Below are 23,750 nucleotides of genomic sequence, written 5' to 3'. Positions count from 1 at the left end.
CCTTAGGGGGCTGAGGCGAGTGGACTGCCTGAGCCCGAGGGTTCGAGACCAGCCTGGGCAGTATCAAGTCCTTAACCTATTCATTGCTTTATTTCAGCATCCTTTATTTCAGGATCCCAAGATAGTTTTCAGTATACTATCGCCAATTTGTTCTCAAGTGTTCAAAAAATATTTATATTCATTTTATATTCCCAATTAGATTATTTTTTTCCTTGTTGAGATAAATTAAAATGGTCTTTGGAGTACTCAGCTATGAAAAACCGTGGCGTTACTAAAACAAATCCACTTGCAAGTTATTCCATAGATAACAAAAGGTGAAACAAATTTCTGAAAATATGTCATATTATACTAAAGACATCGGCTTATTTACTAAATAATAGGTATTTGTGCTTTGGAGCTATACATTGAAATCTATGACATTTTAAATACAAGATACATCATCCCTGTCTGGGATTGAGATGGGAAAAAAATCAGTCACAGCATGGGAAACTGCACATATTTCCCTCATCTATAAATACTGATTTATAGTCTACACTAAATCTCACTATTTCAGGTACCTATTCCCCATCTCTGCTTTCCCTCCTATTCTTCTCTCCTCTCAGAGGAGACTAGCTAAGAAGCAAAGAACAGAACAAGGTACTTGCTTATATATCTATATCATTGGTATGTAAGACATAGCAATTGGTATATAAACATAGACAATGTCAGATAAAATTTATTTGCCAATATCAATGTGTTTCAGATATCCTAAATATTAATAAGGTGAATTAGCAAGGCAATAAAATGTGGATAAAACAAAGCTGCTATAACTCAGCTTTATTAACTAGTCAATAAAACTCTTTTAAGACTATAAGGCTGAGCAGGGCTCGGTGGCTCAGCCTGTAATCCCGCACCTTTGGGAGGCTGAGGTGAGTGAATTGCCTGAGCCTGCGGATTCGAGACCCACCTGGGCAGCGAGACCTCATCTCTACAATAAATAAAAAAATCAGTCGGGCATGGTAGCGCATGCCTGTAATTCCGGCTACTTGGAAGGCTGAGGCGGAAGGATCGCCAAAGCCCAGCAGGCGAGGCTGCAGTGGCCGGGAGCGGCCACCGCACTCCAGTCTGGGCGACAGAGTGAGACTCCAACTCAAAAAAAAAAAAAAAGAAGACTATAAGGCTGTATATTACAGAAGGATTTTCTTGTATTAAAAGAACATACACGATGAACTGTAGTTATACATTTAATGTATTCAAAATCATCTCTACCCAATGTATGTAAGAGAGACAACATACCTGATATGATGGCACTGAAGGATAGGGGATAACCACTCCTTGAATCTGATTTCCAATGCTGTTGGGTTGGCCACTGACTAGGCTCTGATTCTGGGGTTGCTGGACTCCAACTATTCCTTGGTAGCTTTGTTGCTGGTTAGGCATAACTTGATAACCTGTAATGGCATAATAATTTAAATCCTGCTTTGAATTTATTTTATCTAATAAGATGTTTTTGTATTTTATGCAAGTACTTTAATGTTCTAAAATAACATAATTTTGATTAAATGGCAAATCTCCAAAACCATCTATTATAAGGTAACATTTAAAAAGTTTACTACACAAAAAAAATTTTACTACATAGGTAACCCAAGTATCTACATTCCCCACTTAAAATACATTCTAATAAAAATCTGTGTACAAAGATTTCTTCTACAGTTGAGAAACCTTACAGGGTCACACACTTAGATAGCAGGGCAACTATTATTGTGCATAACAGTCTATTATAACAACTAGTTTCGGGGGACCAGGACTGGACACATAATATATGGGGCATTGTGCAAAAGGAAAATATGTAGGGCTCCTTGTTAAAAAATTATTAAGAATTTCAAATTGGTAATAGCAGAACATTAACATAAGCTTGAAGCTCTGTGCAACTGGAGACGTTGCATGCCCATGACACTGGGCCTGCTGGTGATCCAAAAAACAGAACATTGGGGAGAACCAATTTTATAAAAAGATTACATGTTTGAAAAATCACACGAAGATATGAATCCTTACATTAAGAATGGGTCAAAGATGTAAGGCAATTCAAGTTATACAGTAATGTTTTAGATTATTTCTTCACTGTCACTTAAGGTCACTTGACAGAAAAATAGATCATTAAAGAGATGAAGTAACCTGCTCAAAGTGAAAAACAAACATTTAAGGGACAACTGTGTCCAAGCTGAAGTACTGCTAGTAATTTAGGTTGTAAGAGTATAAATTTACTTTTATCAAGTGTATTTATTTATTTACATAAGAATCTACAATGATAATCTCTGAGCAGTGAATATGAATTGTACTTTGTCTCCTGATCCTAAGGGGGATTCTTTTAGGCACACTAATTAGCTCAATAATCATGTAAATTACTAAAAGCTACTACTACCAGTCTTTTAAAAAAGCCCGCCACGAACAGTTTTTGTTTTTCCAGAAACTAGATAAAAATAAATAATCATCTAGATTCAAGGCATTGAAAAAATTTTCACAAAGATGAACTGAACTATGCAGACTTCAACAGCAAAAGGACAATGAGATAACTGATAATACCATAAATATATTTTATAATCTTATACATATCAAGTTTCATTTACATTCTCATGAATCCCCAAACCAACAAAAACTGCAATGTCAAGTACTAATGACAGACAACAGAATCACTATAGTTGTCTGGTAGCCTAAATGGTTCTACTTAAGGACTAAATAAATGAATAAAGTATAAATACAAGGTACCTTCTCTAAAAATATAAATACAAGGTACATCTAGTAACCAAGCAACATACTAACAACAACGTAAAAATTCAGTTATAGCATACTCTTTAACAGTAAAGAGTTTTTATAAAATGATGCTATTTCTATGGCAACAGTGTTTTATGTCCATGTTTTAAATGACTTCTCCCCAATCTAACTTTGTACCAAAAAAAAGTATTATAGTCCTCATCTGTCATAAAGTGATTAATATGTTGTCTGCTAAACCTTTATCCCTTGTGAATTTCCTGTTATTACTTAAACTTGTAGGCAGGTAAAGAAACAGCAGAAGAAACTTCCTTTCTTGCTTTTTAGTCTCCATTCAACTGTATTTTCAATTCATCAAATGACAAGTATTTCAAATTCATACCTCAAATTCCAAATACCATCAAACCACATACTGACAAATTTCCACTCCTAGGAAAATAAAGGACAGGAATGGAAATGGAATGTGAACATGTTGGAGACGCCACTTCTCAGCAGACACACACACACACACACACACACACACTTATTGCAGCATCAGAATTGGGGTTCTCCATAGACTGGATACTAACTTCTTACAATAGATATGACAGAATTATAGTCTACTAAAGTAAAAACAAAGAAACAAACTGTGGATAACTGGCAGAATTTACTGTAATATAATCTGACTTAAAATAGTTGGACTTAATAGTCATATCCCCCTAAGAAATTTAAAATGTTTTATATATTACTTTTTAAAGTTCATTCAAAAATATTCAAGGTTATACATTGCCTTGAAAGAAAACTTTAAAAAGCAAAGTCAATTTATGTGCAAATGTGACTGATTTTTTTACTTTTTAAAATTTATCAGTTTTTGGAAACTCATTTGGGAGATCTGCCTAAAATTCCCTGATAGGTCTGATAGAGAAGGCTTTCAATAAAGTTATAGAAACTATGTCACAGTGATTTAATGTGGGGTCAGATGGACACTACATCATGAAATTTGTACCAGTAAACTTTCAATGGAATCTAATCTCCATTAATTCTCATGCCTACAAGTTCACATATGCACACACATCCACACAAACACCATGCACATTTTGAAAATGTGACATCATCACATATAAAACACCTGACTCCAACATCTTGTCTATAAGTAACAACGGATAGAAAAAGGGACACTGTGAGCCCAGTACATGCCAGCTGGGTTATATAAAAGGAAGTATGATATGGTCCCTATCTTTGAAATCAGGCATTCTTAACCACGATACCATATGAGGTTAGCAGTATAAATAGAGTCTTATGAAAATAAGAGGAAGAAACTAATGCTGACTGATATTCATGGAGGTAGTGACATATGAGCTTAGACTTGAAAAGGAAAAGCACATTCCGCAAAAAGAAAAGGCCTGGAAAAAGTAACACATTATTAATATATTTGAGGAATAGACAACAATCAGGAGTAGCTGAATATGACATGTGAAGTGATGAGGGCAGAATGGAATGCTGAAGCAGCAAAGGTTTTACATGCAGAAGACCGGTGAGATTTATCGGGAAGTTCTAGATTTTAAAGACTGTGAAAGTAGAAAACAAATACTGGCATCAGTACTTGTTTCAGAAGTAGCACAAATAAACTAGGAACTATATATCCTTGAACAATAGTGGAGCTAATAAAAATGAGAATGCTAAACATTTTAAAAGAAAATACCTTCCCTAAGAAGCACTCTTATTAATTCCCTCATGCTTTTGTCCACTGCCTTACACAACATCTAATAAAACTCTACAGGGGACAAATGTTTTCCTGCTTGTTAGTTGTTCTCTCATGGTTTATGTATGCCTTTTTAAAAAATGAAAATGGTGTGCTTTTTAAGAGTAAAGGAAAAAAATTTTAGCACCCACTACTTGGGTGTTTTTCTTTAAAAGAAAATGACTGACATTAACTATTACAAGGCTAAGCCAAAAAGTGGGCACTCAATATTTATACTCGCTGACTGAACAATAGGGAAAAACAACAACAGATTGGAACCAAAATAATATATGCTTCTACACAAAACCAGAAGCTTACTATGTGCTGATAGGCTAAGAACAGCCAGTTTCTCACTGTCTATGTTTAGTAAATGACTTCTGATAACAAAAGCTTGATTTAAATTTTAAAGTAACATTGGTTTGTAAGGTTAAACATATTTAGTCAACTTTTCATTAAAATGACACCTAATTCCACGAATACAAATCACATCTGTCTGGAATTCATGGATCACTCATTAAGTCTCTCCTAGAAAACTTCACAGCAGCTGAATCACAGATTTCATATAATTAACCTCCAAGAGCTTACTTGGTAAGAAAGAATACTGAACTATTTAAATTCATATCTAATATGTACAGTTTGAAATGATAGTATTTCAACATTTCTGTAAAAATGTGGACATTAATGATACTTTAAAAATTCTTATTTGATCATAAAAATTATTTTCATGGTAGAAGATTTGGAAAATAAAAAGTAAAAGCTACTATGGAAAAATAGTCACATATAGATGATCACCATATGTTGTACATATGGTTAGCCTCATTTTCTATGCAGAGAGCACATATATATACACATTTACATTATTTATAGAAATGGGACTATAAATATATAATAGGTTTTTAAACAGTATATATGTTTTTTTCATGTAATGCTTCCATATCTGATCAAAACAGACTTTACAATCTACGGGAATAAAGTATTTAGGTAATTTTCTTAAAACACATTTAGAGCTGGGTGTGGTGGCTCAAGCCTGTAATCCCAGCACTTTGGGAGGCCGAGATGAGGGGACTGCCTGAGCCCGTGGGTTCGAGAACAGCCTGGGCACCTTGGAGAGACTTCATCTCCACAGTAAATCAAAAAATTAGCTGGGCGTGGTAGTGTGTGCCTGTAGTTCTGGCTACTTAGAAGGCTGAGGTGGAAGGATCGCCTGAGTCCAGCAGGTAGATGTTGGTGTGGCCATGAGCATGCCACTGCACTCCAGCCTGGGAGACTGAGTTAGACTCCAACTCAAAAAACAAACAAAACAGCAAAACAAAAACAGCAAAAACAAACAAAGAAACAAAAAAACATATTTAGACTTCAAGTTTAATGTCAAAGGATGAGAAAATAATTCAATTGAAAGCATGTGTCAAGAAGCTAAAAAGAAAAAAAGACTAAATATTTTAGGATAAACTATGTTGACTCTGTCTGCTCTGGAATTCAGCCTAAAATTTCTATGTCTTTTCATTAGAATACTACATAATTATCATTGCTTCAATGGCACTGCAAGGTAATATTAATAGCTAACACTCATATGACATCTCTTGGGTTTCAGGCACTGTTCTGAATACCTTACATCTATTAACGCATTTAGTGCTCATAATATAATGAAATAGGTACACTTACTATCCACATTTACAGATGAGCAAACGAAGGCACAAAGAGGTTTCATAGCTCGTCCAAGGCCAACAGCAGTAAGTGTGTGGCTGATAATTGCATACCAGTCTGATTCTAAAACTTACTTGTCTTCGGGACAAATGATTAAGTAGAAAAGGTATTATAGGAATAATACTCAAGTAAGCAGAACCTGGCCATTTTCCATGAATTTTGGCTAATGAAGACTTTTACAGTAGTTTAACTTATCTAAGTATCAAGATAAAATTAATTACAGGCAGACTGATAATTATAAATAAAGTCAATCAAACAGAAAACTTTTCGTTCTTTTTTTTTTTAAATTGAGGTTTCACTCTGTTACCTAGACTGGAGAGCAGTGACACAACCATGGCTCACTGTAGTCCAGACCTCCTGGGCTCAAGCAATCTTCCTGCTGCAGCCTTTCTAATACCTGGGACTATAGGTGCACACCATCACGCCTGGCTAATTTAAAATTTTTTTGTAGAGACGAGGTCTTATTATGTTGTTCAGGCTGGTCTTGAACTCCTGGGTGCAAGCAATCCTCTCGCCTCAGTCTTCCAAAGTGCTGAGATTCCAGGCATGAGCCACCACGCCCAGTCAGATTTTTAAATTTTTGTCCCCTATGTATTTCAAATTTACACTTCCCTGCCTTATTATAATTAGGTTACATACATAAATTGATTTTATATATATATATAAATAATTAAAAAGGGTTACTGCACTCTAGCCTGGGCAGCATGGTGAGCTTCTGTCTCTAAAAATACTAACCCCCGCTCCCCCCAAAAAACAATGGGGGAGGGGAAGAGGCGGCTCAAATGGTGGCATATTTCAGGTTCCACATCATGACTCTTTTTCTTAGTCCGAGTGTTTCCATGTTAATCTCCTACATTTCTCTCTGGGTTTTAGCTTTGCTATATTTGCTATATTGCTTTTGCTAAAAATGTATACTCTGTTGCCATATTACAGATGAATTTATAGAGAATTTCTCTCGCAAAATTTTCACAGATGTCGGCTGTCTTCTCCACAAAGTCAAGTTTTCAAGAAGTCAGACTTTACCCAGTGGGGCAATTCTAGCTTTAACCTGAACACCTTGTGTGCTAGGAGAGCTGTTCTGTTCCATGGGTGATATCTGGAAGCTCTATGAGACAATGGCTTTTTTCTATCTACACAGTAACTTTCCATTCAGTTTTACATTCCAGGCAAGAAAATCCACCAAGTTTGAACTACACTGGGTACATTTAATGTGCTATACGTCTAGAATCCGAGGAAGAAAACCGTACTGGCATAGGACAGGAACCTGAACTGTTTTTTCAGAAGTCAGGATGAAAAGTTTTTAGCATTCATTCCAATAATTATAACACAACACAGTAGTACTGGCTAAAAATAATTTGGCTTTGGATTATACTATCTAAAAAGCAGGATATGAAAGACTACTAAAAGGTAATTGGACTTTTCTTATGAAAGAAACTGTGGGATCTATGTTGGTCACAATAAAACTATAAACACAAGTGAAACTACAATAAATACAATTGGGAAGCACTAAAAACAAACAAAAAACCCCATCATATCACTCTACTAATCAAAGACAAGATTTCTTACTATTGTCTATGCAAGACAAGACCATTGATAACATGTAATTACCAGCATAAAATAAAGGATCACTAAAGTACAGGCATGCCTCACTTTATGGACATTTGCTTAATAAAATTTACATCTTAAAAGAATTGTTCAAGTTGCTTACAAACGTCTCTGAACCTTTGTTTAAACAATAAAACTTCCAGCTGCTGGGCAAGAACTATTACAGAGTGGCACCTAGAAAAGTGGCACCGTGGTTCAGGTTCCTTATTTAATTATTCAAGAGGGGGGTACATAATTCTGATCGTTTTAAAAGTATAGTTTGAAGACTGCCAAGTATGAGAAAAAAAAAATCCAATGATCTGGAAAAGAGGGAGAAGGTTAAGGATTAGGAAGGAAGGAGAAACAGATTCCTGGAGAATTAAAAACATGATTAGGTTCAAAGAAAAAAATGCTACAAGAAGAGTATTTCCAGTATTTTGACACTTAATATAACAATTTAACTGCCACATCAATTATTTTTTATTAAAAAGTTTGTTTCAATACATTAGAATTAAAAAAAGAAATTCTTCCTGTGATATAACTGGATTTGACCTGGAAGTTAAAGGAAAACAGGGTATCTTTTATAGAAATTAGTGTCAATATTGTGGGAAAACCTAAATTTTGTAAAGCAAGCAATGCCAATGGTAAGTGATACCAAACATCAGAATAAACACTGGATCTCAACATAGGTGTTTTTTTTTCTTTTTAAACAATACTGTTCTCCTTTGATAAAGGACTGCATTGTTGCAATAATATCCCATTTCTTCCAGCACTTTCAGAGGAAAGCACAATCAATTCTGCAAGCTGAGAGAACTAGGACAATATAAATTGATGGCTCAGGCACTTCCCCTGGAGTGCTCCAAAGAATATTCTATTTTTAACTCTGTTTCACTTCAACAGAGAAGAGGGCAAGAAGAAAATGCAGTGCTCAGCAGAAAAGTATTGCACAGGCTTAAACAGGATAGTTTTATTTTATATAGGTGACCCGAATTAGCATTTGTATTAAAGGAAGACATTCTAAATAACACAGATTAGACACAATCTGAAAAATAATAAAAAGAATTAGAAAACTGCCTAGTCAGAATACCCATAAATCTAAGGTTATTTCACTTAATATTACTTTTACATTTTTTCAAGATGGAGCTTGTATATCAGAAACGCTGTGAAGGTGGGTTTTTTTGTTTTTTTTTAAAGATGAGCCATTTTATTAAATCTAAATTTATTTGCAACGAGGCATTTGTAAGACAATTTAGAAGAACTGTTTCCAAATCATTAAAACCTCAAGCTTATTATTTTTGGTCAGTCTTCTCTCTGTGTCACTGTTTTAGTGGGCAGGCGACTAAGCCTAGTCCCATAGATAATACTGGGAAGGAGATATAGTTGCCATGCACCTTCACTATCCCTTCTCCTCTATCATCCTCTTTTCTCCCACTCCCAAGTCTGAAATAAACATATACAGAAACAAAAACTATTGTAATAAAAACAGTCACACAGAGGTTATAGCTCACAGCTATTTAAATAACTATCTGATGGAAGAGTCTACACAACTCAAGGAAATCTGTGGGTACTTACCAGATATATTTGGCTCCAGATTTCAGTGGCGGCAGGTTAATGGAGAAGGGAAAAGGGAAATAGGTGGATTTGTAGGTATTATACAATGTCTGAATCTGTGCTGTTTACACAATACATACTAAGAAATGCTCACACGGAATCAATGAAAAAACAAGGATAGACTGGGTCACCACCTAGTAATACAAATACAAAATGTCTACCACTCGGGTCAAAAGTCGTTAATAGAGAAATTACTGACTTCGTGCCTAGAGTCCCTGTTTGACATAGCTGACTCGCCTATCAATAAGCCCCCTTCCCTCCACACTCGATAGTTGCTCTTTATTCCTTGCTTGCCTTTTATACCCTAGTTACTCTAAAATCCGCCCCTTGCAATGTTGTCTTTGCTCTGCACACCCTGAAGACTGCTTGTCCCTCAACAGTGTGGTTCATCGTTCATCAGGATCCGACTATGTTCACCAGTCTGCTGGTGACAAAGCTTAATTAATTTGAAACCACATCGTTCTGAGATATCAGGAAAGCAAAGACTAAAATACGTGTTGATAACTTTTGAATGTCAGTTGTTGCAAAACAAAATTATATTTAGTTTCACAGAATCATTTTGCTTCCCACAGGTGTGCAATAACATCAGTTTGGAAAAAAAATTAATTATATCCTGAGTAGATGTCCAAGTTGCTTCAAATGCATTTAGGTATCTTAGGCCCACCTGATGGCATGATTTAATGCATAATAACGTCCCTAAAAAGTTGTGTAGCAATAGGGAGAGAGTATTTGTTTTCTGCTAATGAGTTTGGCATGCTTAAGACATTAAACTTTTTAGATAAGTTCCAAACCAAACTGAATTTGCCATCTAAATCTGCTTTGGAAAAGAAATTAAAGCAATAGCTTTCACAATTTTTTAAAAGGTAAATTATATTAAGCCAGAGTTGTTATTCAAATTCAAATTCTTGTTTCTGAGTATGAGGCATGATTAAAAGGCATTACAATTACTGAAAAATATAAGCAAATGTTAATATATCTTAATACAGCATTGAAGAAAAAAAAAGCAAAAAAAGCAGTGGAAACCTGAGTAAAAAGAAGTCAGGAAGCAGCTGAAAAAGAGACCGGTTCACTGTGAGAAATGTAAACCTCTCAGACAGTGCTACGGCCCCGAATCCAACAGCTCAGGAACAAGGCCAATTATTGCAAAATATTAAACATATATGGTAAAGCTGCAAACTTTTCAACAGAGTCATAAGAACAAAAGCAGCTACACAGAAAAGAGTCAGGGCTTTATAAACCTAAAATCTCTGCCATAATTACTATCTAAAGGAAAAGTTTCTTTATAGGATACCAAACTCCTTATATGTAGTGTACGTTATAGTAGTCAAACAGTACATTTTATGATAAAGAATTAAAGTATAAATCTCTACTACTGCAACTGGCAAGTAACCAGATTTTTGAAACAGTTGCTTGCATGACTCCAGTTATTGATAATAAATTGCCAAGCTATTACAAACCAATTTTCTAACATTCTACCTTTCTGAACTAGAATTGACTCATATGAGACACAAAGAATAATGGAATTTTAAAGTACACAGAAGCTTCGATAGATAGTATAGTAATATAGTAATACTTTACAAGTGAATATACTGAAACTCGGAGGATTTATGTGATAGCCCTAATACCAGTTAAAAACGACCAAGGGCCATCCAGATTCTGACTCTTATTTTGTTGTTCTTTCCTGTCATACAATGCATTGTCTTAAAGCCTGTAAATGTGACCAGAATTTCTTTTGTGTCTGTTGACAAGGGTTTACTGAACCTTGTTTCGAATACCATGGTCAGTAGTTTTAGCTTCATAACAAAAAACTAGTACACTCATTTCCCAGCAGTAATGTTGGCACTAACTTCAATTCTGTTCCTATAATAGATGAAAGTGTATTGTCAAGAAGATCAATACCATTGTGACCTATGGGCACACACATGGATAACAGACCCAAAGCATTCGATCCTTGAGATATTTTCCCAGCCTCCTCCTTGGCCCCAAAAAAGAAAATAACAGAAAGTCTCATATATATATATTGCCCAGACTCTATCTGGTCTAAGAATATTTGATTCTATTGAGTTTGTTAATTTGAGGCAAAATTTATATTCTTTCTTTCTTTATTTTTTGAGTTAGAGTCTCACTCTGTCGCCCAGACTGGAGTGCAGTGGCCGCTTCCGGCCACCGCAGCCTTGACCTGCTGGGCTCCGGCGATCCTTCCGCCTCAGCCTTCCAAGTAGCCGGAATTACAGGCATGCGCTACCATGCCTGGCTGATTTTTTGATTTATTGTAGAGATGAGGTCTCGCTGCCCAGGCGGGTCTCAAACCCATGGGCTCAGGCAGTCCACTCACCTTAGCCACCCAAAGGCGCGGGATTACAGGCTGAGCCACCGAGCCCGGCTGCCAAAATTTATATTCTTTAAATTAATATTGAAACATTATTTGTGCCACAGTGAAGAAAAGTTCCAAATCTACCAGTGCTTTCATTATTTGGTTGAATAGTTTCATCCTTTTATGTGATTTTAAAAAAAGTTAACATGCTTCTTGACACTTTGTAGGGTAAGCAAGTGTTGTTTGACAAGAAATAAAAATGTAAGGAATGTAGAAAATTATTTTTAATTATATTTAGACTGGAATAATAGAATGTAGGGAAATGAAATAAAAAAACCCAAAAAGGAAACCTAGAAAGTATTGTTTATGTATAAAAACATAAATTACTGAGACAGAAATTGCTATAAATCTGTAAAAAATACATTTTACTTCTCCAATAGGACACACACAAACATATATGCACACTTTTTCTGTAAGCTTTCACATAAAAAATAACCATCAGCCAACTATAAAAGTCTTTAGACTGAACTTTTTAAAAGGAGTGCAAATTTCTATTAATTCTTTAAAAAGTTTCAACACAATAGTTGGCATTGCACTGCTGAACATTTCTCTAAAGGGAAATTTCCTATTATACTTATTAGTATAACAAAATTTCTTTCCCTTTCAGATAAGGATGCTTTGAGGTTTTATTTCTCTTTTATTCTTCAAACTGAGATTCAACTAATTTGAACTGCACGTTAGAGAATACTACATAAAATACAAAGTATTTAAAAAGTGTTATACTATAACATGTTAAAATGTGTTATAGTATGACTGATTCATAAGAGACAAACACAATGTCAAAAATTATTCAGACATGATTCTCTTCTCTATACCTGCACTATCCAGATGCAATTTGACTTATTTATTGTTCCCCTCCTTCTTATCATAACTAGCATTCAAGAGAATCCCACAATTTAAAATATCACTGATAAATAATACATGCTGCCTGTCACATAGATATTTTGGCCAGCAACTAGGCACTTTTGGTTGTTTTCCATTAAGTGGGAATTTTTTTGTTTTTTTGCAGAGATCTATTTGTACACCAGTCCCAACCTGTAATTAAAAGTTTGACTGATTTGAGTTGGAGTCTCACTCTGTCACTCAGGCTGGAGTGCAGTAGTATGACCATGACCACTACAGCTTCGACCTGTTGGGCTCAGGTGATCCTTCCGCCTTAGACTTCCAAATAGCTGCAACTATAGGCATGCGCTACCATGTCTGGCCAATTTCTTGATTTATTGTAGAGACGAGGTCTTGCCAAGTTGCCCAAACTGGTCTAGAACCCCTAGGCTCCAGCAATCCTCTCGCCTTTGCCTCCCAAAGTGCTGGGATTATAGGCATGAGCCATTGTGCCTGGCCCAAAGTTTTTATTTTATAGGCAGTTTGACCATGGAGAGGAATAAAAATGTTGCCATGAAAAGAACAAAACTAGTTAATCCTCACTTGTATCCCACATTCCTATAATAAATAAAAAGAAAAAGAAATTTTAAAAAAGAACAAAACTAAAAAGCTCACACAAATACAAGACAAAGGATGTCTGCTTGCCTCATTAATAGGGTGCACTAATGAACTAAGTTAATTGGTCACACACAAGGTATTTGAATGAGTAAAGTGAAGGCAACTGTTTAATTATCATGACATTACCTATAATCTGTCTTATAATTTTGGAAGAAAAACATCCAGACAAAAACAATATTAAAAGTCAGTCATGTAAGCCCAGGAAAACTCAAAAAAATCACTCCTATTATAATAAGACAGCAAGATATATAAAACTAACAAGCAGTGTCACAACCAATGTTCCCATATATAAAGAACAACTTTTAATGTCTTTTGAAATCAGATCATATACTAGATTATATTACTTGAGATGGATTGTATCATTAAACTTCAGGTAAACCTGAAACTACAAGATGTCATATCTGAGACACAGAACAAATTCTAACTTGGCTAAAATGACCAATGTTTATTCAATATCCTTTGGAAAAACATGTCACATGTACAATACAGGGCTAGCAACATACAAAAAAGAGAAGGACTGGTATACCAAGTACAAGACAGCAACTAGGGGTAACAGATTAAGGACCTGGAAGTTCTTTTACAGGATTATGCTAAGAAAGAATCACATCTAGCAAAGTGAAGATTCTACACCAACAGGGAGAAGCGAGAACACTTCTCATCAGACATGCCACTGCAGACATATTTCTCCTGATGAGGTGGTAACCCTTCAGAGTTCCACACAATTCAAGAGCAATAAACTGCCTCAGTGGAGATGGAGGTTATGGTGCCTCAGTGAGTTACACTCACAGTCTGAGAGCCTCCAATAGTGATAAACAACTTAAAAAGCTCTGCAGAGACCAATAAGAAGATTCTACCTTAACTTCTAGAGTTTTGAAAGGTTGGATAAATGCCTTATTAAACATCTGGGACAGAAATACACTTCTAGGTGAGAAGCATATAGAGAAATAAGTTCATTAAATAGGTTTTTGTAGTGAGATCACAGCTGTTTTCACCAAATTCTTTTTTTTTTTTTTGAGTTGGAGTCTCACTGTCGCCCAGACTGGAATGCAGTGGCCGCTCCTGGCCACCGCAGCCTTGACCTGCTGGGCTCTGGCGATCCTTCCGCCTCAGCCTTTCAAGTAGCCGGAATTACAGGCATGCGCTACCTACCACGCCCGGCTGATTTTTTGATTTATTGTAGAGATGAGGTCTCGCTGCCCAGGCGGGTCTCGAACCCGCGGGCTCAGGCAATCCACTCATCTCAGCCTCCCAAAGGCGCGGGATTACAGGCTGAGCCACTGAGCCCGGCTCACCAAATTCTTAAAGAAAATTTGAAGTGGCAAAATAAAAAGAATGTTAAGTTTTAATATATTTCATATGTCTAGTATTAGATTGTATTTGGTTTAAAAATATTTTTCACTATATAATAAACTGAAAAACAAAACACAGGAAATATGTGTAAGACCATCACTCCTTTTAAAGGCATTCCTACTAAGACAGCAAAAGATCATCTCTAGGCTAGAGTTCTCAATCAAAGGTGGTTTTGTTCTTTGCTTCTGGTTAGCCACCCAGAAGACATCTTGCCTTGCTTCTCTTCTGCTGTTACCACAGATAATTGGGCTGCAAAATGAGCTTCAACTACAATGGCAATAATGACTGGCAGCTTGCTCAATGTACTGCTTGGTCTGGTAAAATCTTCCCATTATAGCTCCCAACCCTTTAGCATGTAGACCTGCTAATGTGGTATTTTCTGGAAGATGCTAAGATTTGCCCACTCTTTTAATCTCACTGGTTTGCATGCTCATATGTATGCATATATTTGAAATCCTTACAGACTGAGTGGGTAACATCTTAATAGTAGGACTGAAATAAAGCAATATTAAAAAAAGCAATGCCCATGGCCAAGACTATGACATCATAAACGCTACTCACCTGTCTGCTGTGCAGGCTGTGGCAGTGGTTGATTGAGATGTGAATTGTAATGGACAGATGGGACTGGGCGATATTGAGGTTGGCTGGAGTGATAATGGCCTGGAGCACAATAACAGGTTGGCATCTAGGAGCATAAATATTGAAGTAAAAAATCAAATTTACTTGAATAGAAATGTTTTTCTGTGAGGAACATCAGAGTTTAGTGAATAATAATTCTAGCACCAACCATCTGTAAACTTATTTTCTTATCTTTAAATTTTACTGAAAAGGTTTTAAAAAATTCATGCATACAGTATATGTAAAGAAAGATACCCATAATGTGTGCAACAATCATACTTAATTTTTTTGTCATATTTGTTTCAGATTGCTGTCTTTTACAAAATCAAACATTACTGAAATAGCTGAAGGTCACTCCATTTCCTTTGTTCTACCTTCCACAGAAACCATTACCTTGTAGTTGGCAACTTTTACTGTATGTCTATTATCCATGCATGTATTGCTGAGTATCTTGAAAATTTACATTTATGGAACAGGTGAATTATCCCTTATCTGAATATTCAAAATCTGGCATGCTCCAAAATCTGAAATTTTGTGAGCACCAAGATGATTTTACAAGTAAAAAATTCCACATCTGACCTTATGTGTCAGGTTCCAGTTAAAACTTTATTGCATGCACAAAAGTAAAATATTGCTTATATTGCTTAAGGCTATGTGTCTAAGATGTATGTGAAACATAAATGAAGTTATTTAGACTTGAGTCCATACCAAAGATATCTCATTATGTATATGCAAATATTCCAAAATCCAAAAAAACACCCAAATTCAAAACTACTGGTCCCAAGCATGTTGGATAAAGGACAATCAACTTGTACTCTATTATATATAATTTCATGAGACTTCTTTTTGCAATTAACATTGTTTTTGAGACTTATCTTTGTTGAAACACGTACTGCTAACTCATTCAATTTAACTGCTAAACTGCATTAATTGCATAAACAAACCATTATATCCATTCCCACATTAATGAACAGCTGCACTGGTTCCAATCTTTGATTTTTCTCATACAATGATGCACCACATAATGATGTCATCACATAGATGATGGTGGTCCTGTAAGATTATAAGGCAGTTGAGAAATTCCTATCACCTATTGATGGTGTAGTTCAATACATTACTCATGGGTTTGTGAGTGATGCTTGTGTAAATAAACCTATTGCACTGCCAGTTGTATAAAAGCATAGCACAGATACCATTAAAAAGACAAAAACAGTAGGTGCTGGCACAGCTGCAGTTAAAAGGGAACACTTCTATACTGTTGGTGGGAATGTAAGATAGTTCTACTTTTGGGGAAAGCAGTGTGTGACTTCTCAAAGAACTAAAAATTGAGCTCCATGTGATCCAGCACTCCCTCTTCTGGGAATATACCCAGAGGAACATAAATTGCTCTACCAAAAAGACATCTGCACATATATGTTTACTGTCACAATATTCACAATAGCAAATTCTTGGAACCAACCTAGATGCCCATCAAAAGTATACTGGGTAAAGATAATATGGTACATATACATGGTGGAATGTTACACAGTCATAAAAAGAACAAAATCATAGCCTTTGCAGCAACATGGATGCAGCTGGAGACCATCATACTAAATGAACTATCACAGAAACAAAGAACTGAATATTGCACGTTCTCACTTATAAGCAGACCCTGATCACTGGTCACATGAGCACAAGGGTGAGACTGGCAGACTGGACAATGCTAGAAGAGAAGGGAGAAAAGAGGGAGGGGGCATGTGGCAACACAGAGGGCACCAGATGCACCATCGGGGGAGAGGGCCAGCTAGAGGCCCAAACTTCACCTGAATTCACTTTCTTATGTAGTAAATCCTCACTCGTTCCCCACAACTATAAAATAAAATAAATAAAATACAAAAGAAAGAAAAGAGCATAGCACAGACAAGTAAGCACCATATATAAATATTTCATAATGATAACAAACTATATTATTAGTTTATATATTTACTATATTAAACTTTTTATTATTGAAGTATACTCCTTTTATTTACTAAAAATAAGTTAATTGCAAAACAGGCTCAGGCAGGTCCTCCAGGAGGTATTCCAGAAGAAAGCATTGCCATCATAGGAGATGACAACTCTGTTTGTGTTACTATCCCTGAAGACGTTCCAGTAAGAAAAGATGTAGAGGTGGAAGACAGCGACACTGATGATCCTGATTTGATGTAAACCTAGGCTAATGTGTGAACTTGTGCTCAGTTTTTGATTAACAAAGTTTAAAAAGTGAAAAGAAAAAAATTAAAAATAGAAGAAAGCTTATAAATAAGGATAGAAACATTTTTGTTCAATGGTTAAATGTACTTGCGTTTTAAGCCAAGTGTTACTACAAAAGAGTCAAACATTTAAAAAATTAAACAATTTGTAAAGTAAAAAAGTTACAGTAAGTCAAGGTTAATTTATTATTGATGAAATAAAAATTTAAAAAATAAGTATAAGTGGGGCATGGTGGCTCATAACTGTAATCCCAGCACTTAGGGAAGCTGAGGCGAGAGGACTGCTTGAATCCAGGAGTTTGAGACCAGCCTGGGCAACACAGAGAGACTGCATCTCCACAAAAAATAAAAAAATTTGCCGGGCATGGTAGCATGTGTCTGTCGTCCCGGTTACTTGGGAGGCTGAGGTGGAAGGATTGCCTGAGCCCAGGAGGTGAAGGATGCAGTGAGCCATGATTGTGTCACTGCACCCCAGCCTGAGCAAGAGTGAGATTCTGCTGTTAAAAAAAAAAATTATGTGTAGCCTAAGGAAACAGTGTCTGTAAAGTCTATAGTAGGGTACAATAATGTTCTAAGCCTTCAAATTCACTCACTACTCACTCATTGACTCACCCAGTAAAATTTCCAGTCTTTTATGCTGTATTTTTTTATTGTGCCCTTTCTAGGCTTCTATGTTTAGATTTGCGTATCTGTGTTCAGATATACAAGTACTTACTGATGTATTATAATTGCTTATGATTTTCAGTATAGTAACATGCTATACTGTTTATACTCTATGAGCAATAATAGGTTGTACTACATAGCCTAGGTTTGTAGTAGGCTATACCATCTAGTTTTGTGTATATATACTCTATGATGTTCATACAATGATGAAATTGTCTAATGATGCATTTCTCAGAATGTATCCTCACTGTCAAATGATGCATGACTGTATTTCTAAGGCAAATTAAAATGCCAGTAGGACTAGCTTGACTTATTTTTCCTTTCAGTTATTCATATCTGTTGTTAAGTTCTCATAAATTAATCTGACCTAGTATGGGGTAAAGAATAAACAATGAATCCAGTGATGTAGAAATAAGTGATAAGTTGGTAAGTTAACTTTAAGGGTTCACCAGCTCCCTCTGATTAGGTTACTTCTAAAAAGAACAGAGATCTGTGGAAACCGAAGACTGCCAATCTCATCTGAAAATAAGCCAGGCATAAAATTCCTGGATTAGTTTTAAACCAAGAATCCTCCAGTTTGCTGTAGTTTTCCTGCCTTTGAAACAGCAGAAAAGATACAATATATAAGGGATTCCTTATATTTTTCAGGAGGTACCAGCATGTAACAGGTAAATTCATGAATTCAGATCTTATCAATCTATTATACTCTTTAGAATATGTGTGTGTGTGTGTGTGTGTGTGTGTGTGTGTGTGTGTGTGTGTATATCTCATATTCTTTTCCCCTTAGTTTAAATATATCTTTTAAGGGAAAAATTATAACACTATATTTGGCATAAAATGTATGTAGATGCAATATACATGGCAGTAACAGCAAAAGGTTGGCGAGAGGTAAATGGAAGCACTCACAAGACTGCCAGATTTTACTTGCAGTTTCAATATTAACTCTAAGTAGGCTGTGACAAGCTGAAGGTACATAAAATAGCCCCTAGAAAAACACACACATTTACAAGATACAAGGGCTCTAGATAAAAAGACAGTACTAAAAAAGTTCAAAAAATACAAAAGGCAGAAAAGAAAACAGGAGCAAATTAAAGTAGGACAAACAGAAAACAAATAAACAAGGGTTGCATACCTAACTCTAACCACGTCAATAATCATATTCAATTTAAAGGATCTAGTGACACTCCAACAGAATGTATAAAAAGGCAAAACCCAACTATATACCATACATATAAAAGACACTTTAAACACAGAAGCTGCAAATAAGAGGATAGAAAAAGACACCCATTTAAATGCTATTCTATTAATGTCAGATAAAAGAGATTTCCAGCCAGGTACAATGGCTCATGCCTGTAATCCCAGCACTTTGGGAGGTCAAGGTGGGTAAAATGCTTGAGCCCAGGAGTTTGAGACCAGCCTGGGCAACATAGCAAAACCTCGTCTCTAAAAAAAAAAAAAAATTAATAAAAAAATATTGGTGATGCATGCCTATAAATATCAGCTACTTGGGATGCTGAGGTGGAAGCATCTCCTGAACTCAGGAAGTCAAGGCTGCTGTGAGCCATGATTGTGCCACTGCACTCCAGCCTGGGCGACACAGTGAGACCCCAACTCACATAGGGATAAATGTCCAGGACCTTGGTTCTGGCAACAGATTCTTAGATATGCCACCAAAAGGACAAGCGACAAAAGAAAGAAATGGATAAAGTGAACTTATCAAAATGAAAAACTTTTATGCAATAAGGGACAGTATAAATGAAGTGAAAGAAAATCTTACAGATTAAGTAAAAATATTTGTAAATCACATATTTGATAAGGGTCTAGTACACAGAATATATAAAGAACTCTTACAGCTCAACAATAAAACGCAAAATGATCTGATTTAAAAAATAGGCAAAAGACTTGAACAGACATTTCTCCAAAGAAGATATGCAGACAGTCAGTGATCATCACACAATAAAAAGATGTTCAACATCATTAATCATTAGAGAGGTGCAAGTCAAAATCACAATGAGATAGATACCACTGCACATCCATTAGGATGGCTACTATCAGAAACACCCAAAGACAAGTGTTTTGGCAAGGATGTAAAGAAATTGGAACCATTGTACATAGCTGGAGGGAATGTAAAATGTTACAGCTGCTGTGGAAAACAGCATGGCAGATAAGTTAAACACAGAATTACCATAAAATCCAGTGATTCTGTTCCTAGATATATCCCCAATAGAACTAAATACAGATATTAAAAAAAAGCACCTACATATTCAAATAGCATTTACAGTAGCAAGAAAGTGAAAATATTACAAATTTCCATTAATGGATTAGAGTATACACTATGTGTTATACATATGAGTGTGTATACATATTTATATACAATGACATTTTATTAATACTTTAAACAAAATGAAGTACTAATATATGTCACAATATGGGTGAACATTGAAAACATTATGCTACCTCAAAGAAGCTTGACACAAAAGGTAATATATCACATGATTTTATTAATATGAAGTATCCAGAATAGGCAAATCCATACAGACAACTCAGATTGGTGACTGGGATTGGGGTAGGGGAATGAATGGGTAGCTTAATAGCCATGGGACTTTTCCTTGTTGGGTGATGAAAACATTTTGAAACATTTTGAAACTAAATAGAGCTGGTGGTTGCACAACATTGTGAATGTACTAACTGCCACTGAAATGGCCACAAAGACGGCCAATTTTATGTCATATGAATTTCAATTACAGATTAAAAAAAAACCCTAAAAAAAATCCAAAATAAAGAAACATGTAACACTAAAATGAGAGAGCACAAATTGTTTTTCAAGTGTACATGGATCCCCCAAGAGAGACTTTTTTGCTGGGCCATAAGATAAGATTTCAAAATGCTGAAATCATAAAGTAGGTTCTTTGACCAAATGTAATTAAAATAAAACAACAATAAAGTTATTTAGAAAGTGGCAAAATATTTGGAAATTAGAGAACACAATTCTAAAGAAGTCATGGATCAAAAAGCCAAAAACCAAAAAACAAAGAAGAAAAAGTATTTTGAACTAAATAAAAACGAAAACACAACATACCCAAATTTGTGGATAGCATCTACAACAGTGTTTAGAAATTTACAGCAATAAAAACTTGTTTGAGAAAGAAAGAAAAAATCCAAAATAAATGATGTATGCTTCTACCTTAAGAAGCTAGAAACAAAGGAGCTAATTGAACCCAGAGTAAGTAGAATAAAATAATGATAAAAGCAGAAAAATTTCAAACAGAAAATAAAATCCCCAAAGAAAATTAATGAAATCATAAATTGTTTTTTAAAGAACATCTTAGAAGTGATAAACTTCCAGCTAAACTGATAAAGGAAAGAACAACATTATCAATATCAAGAATAAATGAAGAGATACTACAGGTCTGAAAGATATTAAAATTAGAAGGGGTAGCCGGGCACAGTGGCTCACGCCTGTAATAGCAGCACTTGGGGAGGCGGAGGCAAGAGGATTGCCTGAGCCCAGGGGTTGGAGACCAGCCTAGGCAACTTGGCAAGACATCGTCTCTCCAATAAATCAAAAAATTAGCCAGCCGTGGTAGCACACGCTTGTGGTTCCAGCTACTTGGAAGGCAGAGGCAGAAGGATCGCCTGAGCCCAGTAGGTCAAGGCTGCGGGTGGCCATGAGCGTGCCATTTTACTCCAGCCAGGGTGACAGAGTGAGACTCTGACTCAAAATAAACAAAAAGATAGAAGGGGTATTATGAAAAATTTTATGGCAATAAATTGGCAACATAAAAGAAATGAATACAAACTACCAAATTTGAGCCACAAAGAAATAGGAAATTGACATAGGTCTGTATATACTAAGAAATTAAATTAGTAACTTAAAAAGCCTTCCCTGCAAAAGAATTCCAGGTACAGATGAATCCACTGGCAAATTCTACAAACATTTAAGAAGAAATAACATCAGCTGGGCTGGGTGGCTCAGCCTGTAATCCCGCACCTTTGGGAGGCTGAGGTGAGTGGATTGCCGGAGCCCACGGGTTCGAGACCCGCCTGGGCAGTGAGACCTCATCTCTACAATAAGTCAAAAAATCAACCGGGCATGGTAGCGCGTGCCCGTAATTCTGCTACTCGGAAGACTGAGGGGGAAGGATCGCCGGAGCCCAGCAGGTCGAGGCTGCGGGGGCCAGGAGCGGCCGCTGCACTCCAGTCTGGGTAACAGAGTGAGACTCCAACTCAAAAAAAAAAAAAAAAGAAGAAGAAATAACATCAATCCTATACAAACTCCTTCATAAAATAAAGGAGAAAGGAACTAGGCCCAATTAATTTTGAGGCCAGTACCACTCTGATAGTGCAATTAAATAAATTATAGGCAAACTACAGATAAATATCCTTCATAAATTCAGATGCAAAAATCCTTAACAAGTAGTGAATCTAGCAACATATAAAAAGAATAATATATCATGACCAAGTGGGGCCTGTCTCACAAATTAAAAGTTAAACATTCAATAGTCAGTTAACATAAGTCACCTTATTAACAGAATAAAGAAGAAAAATCACATAATTACCTCAACAGATGCAAAAAAAAAATATTTAAAAAGATTTAACTCACTCATGGTAGAGAGCATCAGCAAACTAGGAATAGAAGAGAACTTCCTCAATCTGACAAAGGGTGTGTATAAAAAGCCTATAGATCACTGCACTGAATAACGAAAGACTGAATGCTTTCTCCTAAGACTGGAAACAAAGCAAGAATATGTACTTTCAAAACTTCTGTTCAACATTTTATGGCAGGTCCTAGCTAGGGCAATGAGACAAAAAAATGAAAAGAAAAAAGACATAATAATTGGAAAGATTCATGTATGTAGAGACGATCTTGCATGTAGAAAACCCTAAGCTGTCTACCAAAAAAACCCCAAACCCTATTAGGATAACTAAATTAAAAATCCACAGGATACAAGATCAACATGCAAAAATCAACTTTATTCCTACATACTAGTAATTAACAGAAGCAAATAAAATTTAAAAACAATCCCCTTTAGAGTAGCACCTAAAAAATATTAAATAGGTGTACATTTAATAAAATATATGCAACAACTATATAATGAAAACTATAAAATACTGTTGAGAAAAATTAAGAAAGATCTAAATAGAGATAGGGAATATATTCCTACACTGGAGTCAATATCATTAAGATGTGAATTCTCTCCAAACTGATCTATTTCTTCTTGAAATTCTACCATTTTATTTCTATAGTACATTTACACTTCTTATTTTGTTTTCCTTAGGCTAATTTAAAAAAACCCCACACTTCTCAGAGTCAGAAAAAAAACTCAAAGGTCCCAAATCATCCAACTGAAGCATTTGTCATGTGGCTGTCTAGCAGGTGCTTGAAAATCTCCAGAGGAGGGAAGATAACTACATGTCTTGTTTATACACTCTTACAAATTCTCTCCATAAGAATTTAAAAATAAGCTCTTGCAAATTAAAACCAATCTTAAATGAGAGGCAAAGATGAAAAACAAATGTACCTGTGGTGATGGCTGCTGAATATATCCCGGCTGCTGGAGCACAGGTTGACTGACAGAATGACCAGAGGCAGAATAGCCAGCAGTAGGGACTGGCTGTCCAGGGGGGAGGGGGGGGGGGGGGGGGG

General features: G+C 35.8%; 1 protein-coding gene across 1 annotated transcript; it reads right to left on the bottom strand.

Annotated features, from left to right (window-relative positions):
• Positions 1-1,275: 1,275 nt before the first annotated feature.
• Positions 1,276-23,742, bottom strand: LOC103250513 (R3H domain-containing protein 1-like; the record flags this gene model as incomplete). Its single annotated transcript, XM_021708066.1, has 3 exons — positions 23,626-23,742; positions 15,153-15,276; positions 1,276-1,430 (listed from the first exon to the last, which is right to left on the bottom strand). Coding segments are annotated over exons 2-3 (279 nt in total), but the record flags the coding sequence as incomplete, so codon positions are not given.
• Positions 23,743-23,750: the final 8 nt, after the last annotated feature.

This window comes from Carlito syrichta, unplaced genomic scaffold, assembly GCF_000164805.1.
Source record: "Carlito syrichta isolate Samal-C Ts95f unplaced genomic scaffold, Tarsius_syrichta-2.0.1 Scaffold130536, whole genome shotgun sequence".
In the NCBI taxonomy this organism is placed as follows: domain Eukaryota; kingdom Metazoa; phylum Chordata; class Mammalia; order Primates; family Tarsiidae; genus Carlito; species Carlito syrichta.
The sequence above is the reverse complement of the archived record's forward strand: the minus strand, read 5'-3'. Positions and strand labels throughout refer to the sequence as shown.